The 12,622-nt window shown below is 40.2% G+C and overlaps 1 protein-coding gene across 1 annotated transcript; it reads left to right on the forward strand.

The window, feature by feature from the left end:
- The first annotated feature begins 8,180 nt into the window (after positions 1-8,180).
- On the forward strand, positions 8,181-9,611 carry LOC130949606 (uncharacterized). The gene is made up of 7 exons (XM_057878277.1): positions 8,181-8,240; positions 8,362-8,510; positions 8,613-8,697; positions 8,952-9,064; positions 9,175-9,280; positions 9,371-9,468; positions 9,599-9,611. The coding sequence occupies exons 1-7, from the start codon at positions 8,181-8,183 to the stop codon at positions 9,609-9,611; spliced, it is 624 nt and encodes a 207-aa protein (XP_057734260.1).
- Positions 9,612-12,622: the final 3,011 nt, after the last annotated feature.

The following is a 12,622-nucleotide window of genomic DNA, read 5'->3' on the forward strand; positions in this document are numbered from 1 at the left end:
AGTTTAAGCTACTTTTAGGGATGTTTTCATTAGTTTTTATGTTAAATTCACATTTCTGGACTTTACTATGAGTTTGTGTGTTTTTCTGTAATTTCAGGTAATTTCTGGCTGAAATTGAGGGACTTGAGCAAAACTCTGAAAAAGGCTGACAAAAGGACTGCTGATGCTGTTGGAATCTGACCTTCCTGCACTCGAAATGGATTTTCTGGAGCTACAGAACTCAAAATGGCGCGCTCTCAACGGCGTTGGAAAGTAGACATCCAGAGCTTTCCCGCAATATATAATAGTCCATATTTTATTCGGAAATTGACGACGTAACTTGGCGTTAAACGCCAAGTACATGCTGCTGTCTGGAGTTAAACGCCAGAAAAATGTCATGATCCGGAGTTGAACGCCCAAAACACGTCATAACTTGGAGTTCAACTCCAAGAAAAGCCTCAGCTCGTGGATAAATCAAGCTCAGCCCAAGCATACACCAAGTGGGCCCTGGAAGTGGATTTATGCATCAATTACTTACTCATGTAAACCCTAGTAGCTAGTCTAGTATAAATAGGATGATTTACTATTGTATTAGACATCTTTTGACAGTTTAATCTCTTGACTGTTAAGCCTTTGATTATTCAGTCTCTTGATCACTCAGGGGGCTGGCCATTCGGCCATGCCTGAACCTTTTACTTATGTATTTTCAACGGTGGAGTTTCTGCACACCATAGATTAAGGGTGTGGAGCTCTGCTGTACCTCAAGTTTCAATACAATTACTATTACTTTTTATTCAATTCTCTCTTATTCTTATTCCAAGATATACGTTGCACAACACTTTGATGAATGTGATGATCCGTGACACTCATTATCATTCTCACCTATGAACGCGCGTGATTGACAACCACTTCCGTTCTACCTTAGGCCGGGCGCATATCTCTTAGATTCCCCAACAGAATCTTCGTGGTATAAGCTAGATAGATGGCGGCATTCATGAGGATCCGGAAAGTCTAACCTTGTCTGTGGTATTCCGAGTAGGATCCTGGGAATCCGGGAAGTCTAACCTTGTCTGTGGTATTCCGAGTAGGATTCCGGTATTGAATGACTATGACGAGCTTCAAACTCCTGAAGGCTGGGCGTGATGACAAACGCAAAAGAATCAATGGATTCTATTCCAACCTGATTGAGAACCGACAGATGATTAGCCGTGCTGTGACAGAGCATTTGGACCATTTTCACTGAGAGGATGGGATGTAGCTATCAACCAAGGGTGATGCCTCCAGACGATTAGCCGTGCAGTGACAGCGCATAGGACCATTTTCCCGAGAGGATTAAAAGTAGCCATTGATGATAGTGATGCCCTACATACAGCTTGCCATGGAAAGGAGTAAGAAGGATTGAAGGAAGAGCGAGTAGTGAAGTAGAGTTTCAAGAGGAACGCAGCATCTCCATACACCTATCTGAAATTCCCACTATTGATTTACATAAGTATTTCTATCCTTTTTATTTTCTTTTTATTATTAATTTTCGAAACCATAAACCAATTTAATCTGCCTAACTGAGATTTACAAAGTGACCATAGCTTGCTTCATACCAACAATCTCTGTGGGATCGACCCTTACTCACGTAAGGTTTATTACTTGGACGACCCAGTACACTTGCTGGTTAGTTGAACGGAGTTATGAATTCAAATAGAGCCAATTATTAAATTTCATACAAGTACAAAGACAATAGATCACAATTTCGTCCACCATGATCCCAAAAAGAACCTGACAAGGTTTTATGGATTGTTATATAATAACTTAAAAAGACTGGCCGACACTAAAAAATCGGACCAAGTCAACCCAAGTTATCAGCAAATCCCTGGAAAGAGGTTTGGCCAACCCTACTAAAGAGGAATTGCTATAACTTAGAAGAGATCGACCTAACAAAGTCGGTCTCCTACAAGACAAGTTATAAAAGTAATCCTTGAAAGAGACCTAACAAAGGTCCAAGAAAGAGGACTACAAAAATAACTTAGAAGAGATCGACCTAACGAAGTCGGTCTCCTACAAGACAAGTTATAAAAGTAATCCCTGAAAGAGACCTAACAAAGGTCCAAGAAAGAGGATTACAAAAATAACTTAGAAGGGGACCAACACAAAGAAATCGGTTATGGGACGCTAAAAATACAAGCAAAAGCGAGAAAACTGAGAAACAAGTCGGACCCATACAGTCACGGCCTCAAAGGATGCAAGTTACAAACAATAAGTACAAAAGCAACCCAAAGAGGTCAAGCAGCAAGATTCCAACACCCTCAGAAACCAGAAGAGATACCATGTTAAAGCGCAATAAAAGCATAGTATAATAAAGCTTCAAGAGGCCACCAAAATCTACCTCAGAAAGCTACTTTTGTTTTTCAAAGTAAAAGTTGCCAGGCAGGCAACTAAAAAGCGTCAGCAGTTAAACAAAACAATAAAACAGTTCAAAAGCCCAAAAACCGGGCTATTTACACAAATACTTAAAAAGAAGATCAGCAAAGATCGGGAGCCTTCCCACAGCATCAGTACGGGGAGAAGGAGGGCGAGTCTGAATAGGCACATCATCTACAGTTCCATCATCCCAGTTCATAATCTGACAATACGGATCAGACATAACTAGAGGAACCGAGGAGGTCGACACCTTAATAGAAGGCACTGGGGGAGGTTCAACATCATCATCGGGATCATCTGGGACAATGTTGCCATCCTTTACTACGTTATCAAGACTAACGAGAGTCAAATCGGCATTAGGAGCAACAATCCGGAACTGCTTCATCAGGTTCTCAGAGGCGGCTCCGCATAATCAACCCGAGCAATTTCCAAATCATCCCGGAGATGCACCAACTCCCTATAAGCTGAGACATAGCTATCCTTGTGCTTCAGTGCCATGTCCTTAGCCAACTTCAAAGAAGCAGCCAAGGCAATAGAGTTGGCCTTCTCACCCTCCAGTTCCTTCTCTACCTTTCCTAACTTCACCTCTAACTCATTCTTCAGACCCTTGATCCGATCAAATTTTGATTTGGCCTCCTCCATGAAGGATTTGTGGCATGAATCGGGATCCCCTAAACAGTTCGAAAAATAGCCACACCCATATGTGCCATTTTCACACAAATTTTGGTGATAAAATCCAGATGCTGAAGAAGAGACACATCATCCATGGAGAGCCCACCATAGGGGGCAATTTGCTGGTCAACAAACTCGACAGCATCAAAATCTGAGGCATCCAGGTTAAAGGGCTCGGATGTTTTTTGCTTTTTTAAGGGAGGAGCACCAGAAGCAGCGACAGAAGTCTGTGGAGGATCGACCAGATGAACCCGAGGAATATGAATTGCTTTCCTCGGCCCGGGAGAACTCGGCACAGGAGGTTTCACTGGAACCTGAGAAGATCCCTCTCCGGCCACTTTGGCCGAGATGTTTTGAGCAGCAGTTGCCTTCTTTGCCTTTTTGAAGGCCTTCATGGAGTCATTGTTTTTTGACATCTCTGCAAATACAGAATCTGCCATAATAAAGGGTTACAATCACAAGAAGAGAAAGCAAAACTAAGAAAACAAGTACAGAAACAAGTCAGACAAGTACCCAAAATAGTCCGAACCAAGGACAGGTCATTCAAAAACCTTTTTGTATCGAGATGGGGTGGTTCCCCCCATAAATCCTCAAGAACAAAAACAAAATAACGATTAACCTCGTCAAGCATCTTCCATGTATACCGAGACACTCTCACATCCTTCTGCCACTCTAGAGGGAAAGAAGGCTCATCATTTTCATCAAGAAAAAAGGGGCGGGCCCCCTCGACAGCACGAACTCTAAAGAAGTAATTCTTAAAATCCTTAAAGGACTCGTCATACATGGCAAAAACTTTATGGCCCTGGGCAGACCTAAAAGAAACCCAGGAAGCTTTCTTTTTGGAAGAACCACCAGGCTTGGCAGAAATAAACAGATAAAGGAAAAGAGTTTGAGAAGGTTTTACGCCTAACTCTTGGCAAAGTAGCTGAAAGATCTTGACAAAACCCCAGGAATTCGGGTGAAGCTGGGATGGGGCAATGTTACACGACCACAACAGGCTAGTCTCAAAAGCAGTAAAAGGAAAAGTAATGTCCAACTGACTGAAGAAATATTCATAGGTATAGAAGAAGGGACACTCTCCCTTGATGGAGGTAGGAAAACAAACCCTTTCATCAGAAACAGGAGCGACAAGCTCATAATTCCTCTCCCGAGCACTATTACCATAGATCATATGGCGCTTCCTCAGCTCTACGCAAAATTCAGAATCCACAACAGAGACACACATCAAGACAAGGGAGTCCAGCCAATTGGACATCCCCTCGGGAACTCTGGAAAACATCTCTACAATGTTATTGCGAGAAGACATGAGGCCAACTAATCCTACAATAAGAAAAGAAGATGGGATTACTAAAAACATCTTGGACGAAGGACAAAACAAATCGATTAATACAACACAGGCGAACAAACAGAAAAGGAAAACCCCAAGACTCAAACCAAAGTCCTGGGGCATCCTTTGGAGGCAGTAACAAAGCAAGGTTTTCAGGAAAAATCTACAGCTCGCATCCCAGCATCTCTCAAACAAGAAAAGAAGACTTCAAACAAACAAAGCATTTCAAAAAAGGAAAGTAGAAACACAAAAATCATCAAAGCCACTATCTTTCTACAGTCTACCAGCAAAGAGCATTGTCAACAACACCAAGCAGATAATCGTTAAAAACACAACCTTTTGCAGACTAAAGCAAAAACCCTAAAAAGTATCAAGAGGAAGTCAAGAAAATGCACTCCAAGCAAAAAGCAAACTATAGGTATCATTATCTCCCACAAAGATAAAGCAACAAGGATCTTTTGAAATTAAGGAACAAGAGACAGTTTTTCCTAAAATAACAGCCAAAAGCAACAATAGAACATGTAAACCCCTGGGAAACCGCAAAGAAGAAACACCAGGAATACGCGAAGAAGAAAAAACACATTACAGCGACAAGAAAATACAAGATCATAAGAAAGGTTCAAACTTTTTTGACATTCAAGCAAATATCAACAATTTACCAGAGAATTAAAGACAAAGTAAAATGAAAAAAAATGGAACCAACCTGGAAAAAAGCAGGAAGCTTCAGAAAAGTTGGAGATGGAGAGACGGAATCACCGATCACTGAACGACGCCGCAACGCAAGAAAAGCAAAATGTGGGCGAAAGACAGAGAGCGAGAGAACGAAGGGAGAAGTTACGAAGAGGAGCGAAGAAGGGAAACCGTTTTCTGATCGCAAATTCAAAATAAAAGGCCACAAGAAAAAACGGGGCAATTAATACCAATTAATGAAGGTATTAAACCCTCGCACGTTCCCAAAAGTGCTGATATAAAAGCACGCGCTTTTTGAGAAAAACGTTCCACATTCAAAAAGCTTCTACAAAGGAATCGACAAAATGCTTGAGTTCGGCTTCACTAGAGAAGGACCGAAGTCAAGGACTCGACCTCAAAAAAGAAGACCGAGCTCAAGCAGGGGCACTGTTCATACCCTGGGTCGAGCTGTCCGAGCCGAGATGTTCAGTAGCAAAGCAACCGACCTCTTTAGGTCAAGCGGACCGACTTCTTCGTAAAGAACTCGGCCAAATTGACAGGAAAGCCCAAAGAAGGACCCAACTCAAGGAATACGACCCCGATCCAAAGGCAGCCCAAGCCTATAGAGATAAGGGCGGTTCCATGGAAGATAAGCTGACCTCGACAAAAGATAAGATAAGATAAGATAACTAACTTATCTTATCCAAAGAAGGTCACATCTCACCATTATAAATAAACTGGAGCACCCAGGTATAACTCATACTTTGATTCCACTCAATACCTGCTTAATACCCTTGCTAACTTAAGCATCGGAGTCCTTTGCAGGTACCCCCCACCCTCCGGGGACGAAGGATCAGCACTATCACCAAGTCCAACCAGCACAGAAGATCTCGTACGAGATCGACCTCCAGTTTCAGGTAACCATCGGAACAGAAACCAATATGGTAGCTAATGGAGGAAATCCAAATGCTGAAGAGCAAGCAAGGAAGGTTCTTGGCTCATACACTACACTCACAACTGACTTCTATGGGTGCAGTATATTTGTACCTGCCATTGGGGCCAATAATTTCGAGCTCAAGCCTCAATTAGTCACTCTAGTGCAACATATCTGCCACTTTCATGGACTCCCGTAGGAGGACCCCAACAAGTTCATATCTGACTTCCTACAGATCTGTGATACGGTCAAAATGAATGAAGTGAACCCCAAGGTTTACAAGCTCATGCTCTTTCCTTTTGCTTTATGGGACAGAGCAAAGCTATGGTTGGATTCTCAGCCCAAGGAGAGCTTGGACATATAGGATAAGGTGGTCATTGGATTTCTGGCTAAGTTCTTCCCACCCCAGAAGCTAAGCAAGTTTAGAGTGGATGTGCAGACCTTCAGACAGAAAGAGGAAGAGTCCCTCTATGAAGCCTAGGAGAGATACAAGCAGATGATTAGGAGATGCCCTCCTGACATGGTTTTAGAATGGACCCGGCTGTAGATTTTTTATGATGGCCTCTCTGAAATTACCATGATGTCACCGGATCACTCTGCAGGTGGTTCACTACACATGAAGAAGACGCCTGAAGTGGCGAATGAGCTTATTGAGATGGTTGACAATAACCAATACATGTACACTTTTGAGAGGAACCCTGTGAACATTGGGGCTACTTAGAAGAGAAAAGTCATAGAAGTGGACACACTGAATGCCATTTTAGCACAGAATAAGATCACTCATAGCTCTGACTTAGCCACAATAGTCTATGACTTTTTGAAGACCACTCATAGCTTTATGCAAGAGACTCGGTCTTCAATTCGAAATTTGGAAATAAGTGGGTCAGTTGAGCAGCAAGATACCTGAGAGATCGCCCAACACTCTTCTATGCAACACAGAGGTAAATCCAAGGGAAGAGTACAAGGCCCTCACCATGGACAAGAAGGCCAAACCCAAGGAGGAGGATGCTGCTGAGGATTTGAAAGAGAAAAAGTCTCAAGAGGAGACTAGTAGTACACTTGTACATGCCCCAGTGCTGATAGAAGAGCCTGAAGTACAATACCTTCTGAACGTGCAAGAAGAGACCAAGGATGAGCAACTTGCTCAATTCTTGGTAGTCTTCAAGAAGTTACAAATCAATATTCCTTTTGCTGAGGTGTTGGAGAAGAAACCTCCCTATATGGCCTGTTTGAAAAGTGTTTTTTATGAGAAGAAGGCCATAGGGGAGATGAAACTGTAGTGCTAACCAAGGAGTGCAGTGCACTAGTGCAAAAGAAGCTACAGTAGAAATTGCCTCGGAAGCTTCCTAATTCCCTGCACTATAGGGACCATCACATTTGAGAAGACATTATGTGACCTTGGATTAAGCATAAATCTGATGTCTCTCTCTGTAATGAAGAAGCTGGGAATCCAAGAGGCTGTAGGATCTCACTGGAGATGGCAAACAAGTCCCTAAAGTAGGTATATGGATTGGTGTAAAACGTTCTAGTAAAGGTTAACACTACAAGAAAAAAGGCCTATGGCCACGCTTTTTTCTTGCCACGCTTTAAAAGCGTGGCCAAAAGTGGTCAATGGCCACGCTTTTATGAGGGTGGTGATAGATTAGAGATTTGGCCACCTTTTTTTTTGCCACGCTTCAAAAGCGTGGCGAAAAGGATCAACGGCCACGCTTTTATAAGGGTGGCAATTGATTAGAGAAACGGCCACGTTTTAAAACTGCCACGCTTCAAAAGCGTGGCCATAGAGAGCAACAAGGACGTTTTAAAAGCGTGGTGAAAGGGTTTCATTAGGACCACGCTTGGAAAACGTGGCTATATCCTGGTCCTCTTTTGGCACGCTTTAAAAGCGTGGCCAAAAGGTTTTTTCTGCCACGCTTCGAAAGCGTGGCCGTAGAGAGAAACAGTTACGTTGTAAAAGCATGGCAAGAGGGTCCCCAACCCATGGACACCAACCCGACCCGCAACCCGGTAAACACTAACCCTAATCTTCTTTTCCCTTCGAAACCACACTCGCCTGGAAGAGCTCCTTCACCCTTCGCCCTCGTCACTGTTCATACTCTTCATACTCTTCATCTTCTTCATCTTCTTAATCTTCATCTTCTTCTTCATACTTTTCATCTCTTTGTTCACCTTCAAGCTCCACCAAACATGGGCGACGGCAAGGTATCCGCGACGCTCTCTTCTCCTCCAAGCCCTCCGATTCCAAAGGTATGATCTCTTCACCAAACCCTAATAAGCCCAAAGAAAGCTTCGGCACTACTCTCTCACTCTCAACTCGATCTTACGCTGTCACTCTCAACTCCCATCTCTCAACCCTGGAAGAGCTCAGATCCCCGCCGTTACCAGCACCGTCCTCGCTGCGCCATTAGCCTCCCCTCTGCCTCGTCTCCCCCTCGTCACTAGGGTCGCCCTCCTCGCCGATCTCCTCTGCATCGTCAGTGTCGTCTCTCTCTCTCTGCTCCCAACGCTAACTGCAATGTAAGTCTCCTCAGTCAGATCTGTTCTCTTTGTACTTGATTTCTCCCATGGATCTGATCCTATGTTAATTTGTTGTTTTCTTATTTATTGACCTGCACTTAGGGCTGACGACGAACCCGTTGATCAAAAGAGATACCTCGAAGACTCTTGCAAACCAAAGTGTGTCAAACCATTACTTGAATATCAGGTATGGATTACCTTATTTTTGTTGCTTTTTCTACAAGATGGCTTCTGGAATGGCAGAATAGATAGATTCAAACATTTAGGACAACTAGGAAATGAAATGCTTATATTTTATACCTTAGGTTCTGCCTTCTTATATGGATGATGTGAGTTGGTTATAATTTTTTACTGAACCATATAATCTAGAAACAAACAAGAGATGCTACCATTCTTTCATTCTGTTCTTCAATTGCCTTCCTTTTTCTTCCTTCTGTGCAGAGGGTTGCCATGGCGATTTCTCCATCTGGTATAAACCCGGCAGTTGGCTCAAAACTCTCTCCTGGTTCTCCAGAGTCTCTTACACTAGCCAACTGGATCTGCTGCAGTTATAGGCAAGTCTGCATCTGTTGTATTGTGTTCAAGCTTTATTGTTGAATATTCATTCTTGAAAAGTATCTAATGATGCCCTTCACTTTTGTGTTCTTTTTTCTTCTAATAACAGTTATTATTTGGGGGCAGAGTTGCTGAGATTTGATTCTCTCATTGGTGAGTCAGTGCTTAAACATTTGTGGCATCATCAGGATGCCATTTTGTGCTGTTCTTTGAAGGTATGGCAGATGTTTTGTTCATAGTAGAGTTCATCATTTCCATGAAAGCCTTTAATTTAAGATATATATGATTATCTGTCTGGATCGTAGTCGGTGCCGGTGTTTATCTTTGCAAACCAGGCTGGCCTTGACATGTTGGAAACAACTTTGGTGGCTTTACAAGACATCACATGGGTATTTAGAGGAAGGTAATTCATTAAGTCTGCAAAATTGTAACAATAAATCTTTCTCTAAGTGTTGTTTATGTATGTTCAACTTTAATTTGTGGGAAATGGGAATTGTTTCTTTAATTAACTGTTCTGTTTCTTTGTTTATCAGTGCCTTGTATTAACTCCATCTTGTGAAGGCAGAGAAAGCTAGAAGATACATTCCAAAAGAATTCAAATAGGTTGAAGCTTTTGGGTAGGTCCAATATTGTAATTTCCTCTCTTTAAATGCAGCAATTCTTTTATGGATTTGATCTTTAGACAATTTGTAAATATTGAATCCAAGAAATGTCGTCAGTTTTGAGTTGTGTCTTGAACGTTCTGAATCCTGACACCAAAGTTTGATAATAATAATAATAATAATAATAATAATAATAATAATAATAATAATAATAATAATAATAATAATAATAATAATAATGTGATTTTTCTTGTAGTATCATTGATTAGCATGTCAGATCTCCTTTTTTGAGTTACTAATGTTCAATTGTAATCAATTTCAGGGGGCCAATATTCTTGTAGATAATAAAGGTTGCATTAAACTTGCAGATTTTGGGGCCTCCAAACAAGTTGAGCTAGTAATCTAAGTCTTCTTTACTTCTCTACTATAGTACTATTAGATACACTATTTTGACTTTGTGAGGATCTTGTATCTGCGTATTTGTTTGATTTAGGAGTTATTTATAACATAGTCTCGATTTTGTGTTTCTATTAATATCTTAGTTATTTATAACTATCTTTGATGTGCATCATATTCATTACTTCACATACAAAAAGAAAAGATAATTGATATTCATTATTCATTATGATACAAAGAAATCGAGCTAGCTAGTTCTAAATTTCTAATAGAAAGAGATGGAACTGCTACAGTTTTGCGATGGGGTTGCAACTCTTATGGAGCACATAGGTTCATAATACACTTAATCTGAGCACATTGCACCATCAATATCTCAACCAATCATGTTTATTTCTGAAGTTTGAAGATTATATTAAAAAGATAATGACACTTGATCATTATGAGTTAGAGATACAGCATTATAAATCATTATATATCGTTTTTGTTGGTTCAATTTGTTCTTGATATTTTGCTGCAGGCTAGTATTAGAATGGATTACTTGAACGTGCACAAAGTGGAGCAGTTTTAGGTTGATTCTGATCTTTTACCAAGTATTTAGGTTGATGATCATCTCTATTAGTGTAATTTGATATACTATGAGCAGTTCTAACTTGTATTGTTTTTGTATTTTTCTTCGGTTTTTAGTTTTGGAATTTGAACTCGAGATTTATTTTGTATTTGAGTATTAGTTTTTTAATGTATAAAACAATTATAGTAAATTATATATGTCACTAATTATTGTTTGATTTGTCTTGTAATAAAAATTGCATACTATATTTGTAGGTTTGGTAATAAAAAAAGATTGAAAATTTATATTGTGTAGTAATGAAGATCAAGTAAGGAAAATAAATATTATTTTTTTTAATTTAACAAGGCTTTCGCCACGCTTTTAAAGCGTGGCTGTATATCTTTGCTATCGCCACGCTTCCAAAGCGTGGCCTATCTCTCCCTATCGCCACGCTTCTAAGGCGTGGCCGTATCTTTCCCTATGGCCACGCTTCTAAAGCGTGGCCGTATCTCTCGCATATGGCCACGCTTTAATGGGTGGCCAGTTGTAAAAAGCGTGGCAAAAGAAAAAGCGTGGCGATAGGTCACCAAAAGCGTGACGATAGAGCAACCGCCACCCTTTGATAGGTCACCCTTTCAAAAGCGTGGCGGTAGCTCAAAAAGCGTGGCGAAAAGTTATCGCCACGCTTTTTTCAGCTTTTTGCCACGCTTTTTTTCTTGTAGTGTAAAGACCTTTACCTCCCTGCAGACTTCATGATACTTGATACTGGAGAAGGAAATGATGACTTCATCATCCTAGGAAGGCCATTCCTAGCATCTGCGAGAGCCTTGATTAATGTAAAAAGAGGAGAGTTGGTGATGAATCCATATTTCATGGTATTTATTTGCTTTAATTAGGTGAATTTCATTGACTTTTCTTTCATTTATTCATTAAAATAGCATGCTTTTGTGAATTCTCTCATAATTGTGCTTAATTGTGAAAAACATACTTTTTATGCTTAAAATTGCCAATTTTAATTCACTTTTCTCCCATTGGATATCTTGATATGTTTGTTTGAGTGATTTAAGATTTTGAAGGCAAGAATGGCTTGAAGAAGTATTAGGAACGCATACAAAGTAGAAGAATTAAAGAAATGAAGGATTTGCAAAGCTGTCAATTCTGACCTCTTTACAGTAAATTGATCATAACTTGAGCTACAGAGGTTCAAATAAGGTGGTTCTAGTGGAACTAGAAGGCTAACATCCGGGGCTTCAAAATGATATGTATATGTCTAAAGTGGACATGGAGTTTGGGTGTGTGTACGCAAACACTTGTGCGTACACACGAGAAGAAAATCAGCAAGTGTGCGTGCGCACACACCTGTACGTACGCACAAGTCCTAACACGTGACTTCATTAATTGCAACTTGCTGGTAGCGAATTCTGGTCCTCCAAAGCCCAATCCAACTCACTTCTGAAGCTATTTCAAGCCAAATTGAAGAAGGATGAAGGGGGAACAATTAGGTTTAGGTTTTTACATGTTTTAGCTTAGTTTTTCTAGAGAGAGAAGCTACCCCATCTCTCTAGAAATAGGGTTTCTAGCTTAATTTCTCTTTAATTTTAGTCTTTAATTCTTGTTTTAGTATAGTTTTTTTATGTTTTCATGCTTTCTTGTCTTGATCATCTTCATTTCTTGTGTTATTTTCTCAACTTTGCCACTTTTAGTTTATGAACACTGGTTAATTTTAGTTCCATTAATTCAATTTTGATTTTTTTATCTTTCTTTAATGCTTATTAAGTTTTTATTATTATTCTCATGAAATTGGTAATATAGATTTTATTTTTATTGTAATTTATAATATTTTTCCTTTTATGTATGTTAGGTGTTTGATAAAATATCTCTTATAGTTTTTGTATAGTTTTTCACACTATTGGTCAGGAATTGGGTAATTAGTGAGTTTACTTGGACTTATGGATTAAGATCAATGATGCCCTTTTGACTTATCCTTGATATTAGGATAGACTAATTGGGAT

The sequence above is a fragment of the Arachis stenosperma genome, chromosome 9 (assembly GCF_014773155.1).
Source record: "Arachis stenosperma cultivar V10309 chromosome 9, arast.V10309.gnm1.PFL2, whole genome shotgun sequence".
Taxonomy (NCBI): domain Eukaryota; kingdom Viridiplantae; phylum Streptophyta; class Magnoliopsida; order Fabales; family Fabaceae; genus Arachis; species Arachis stenosperma.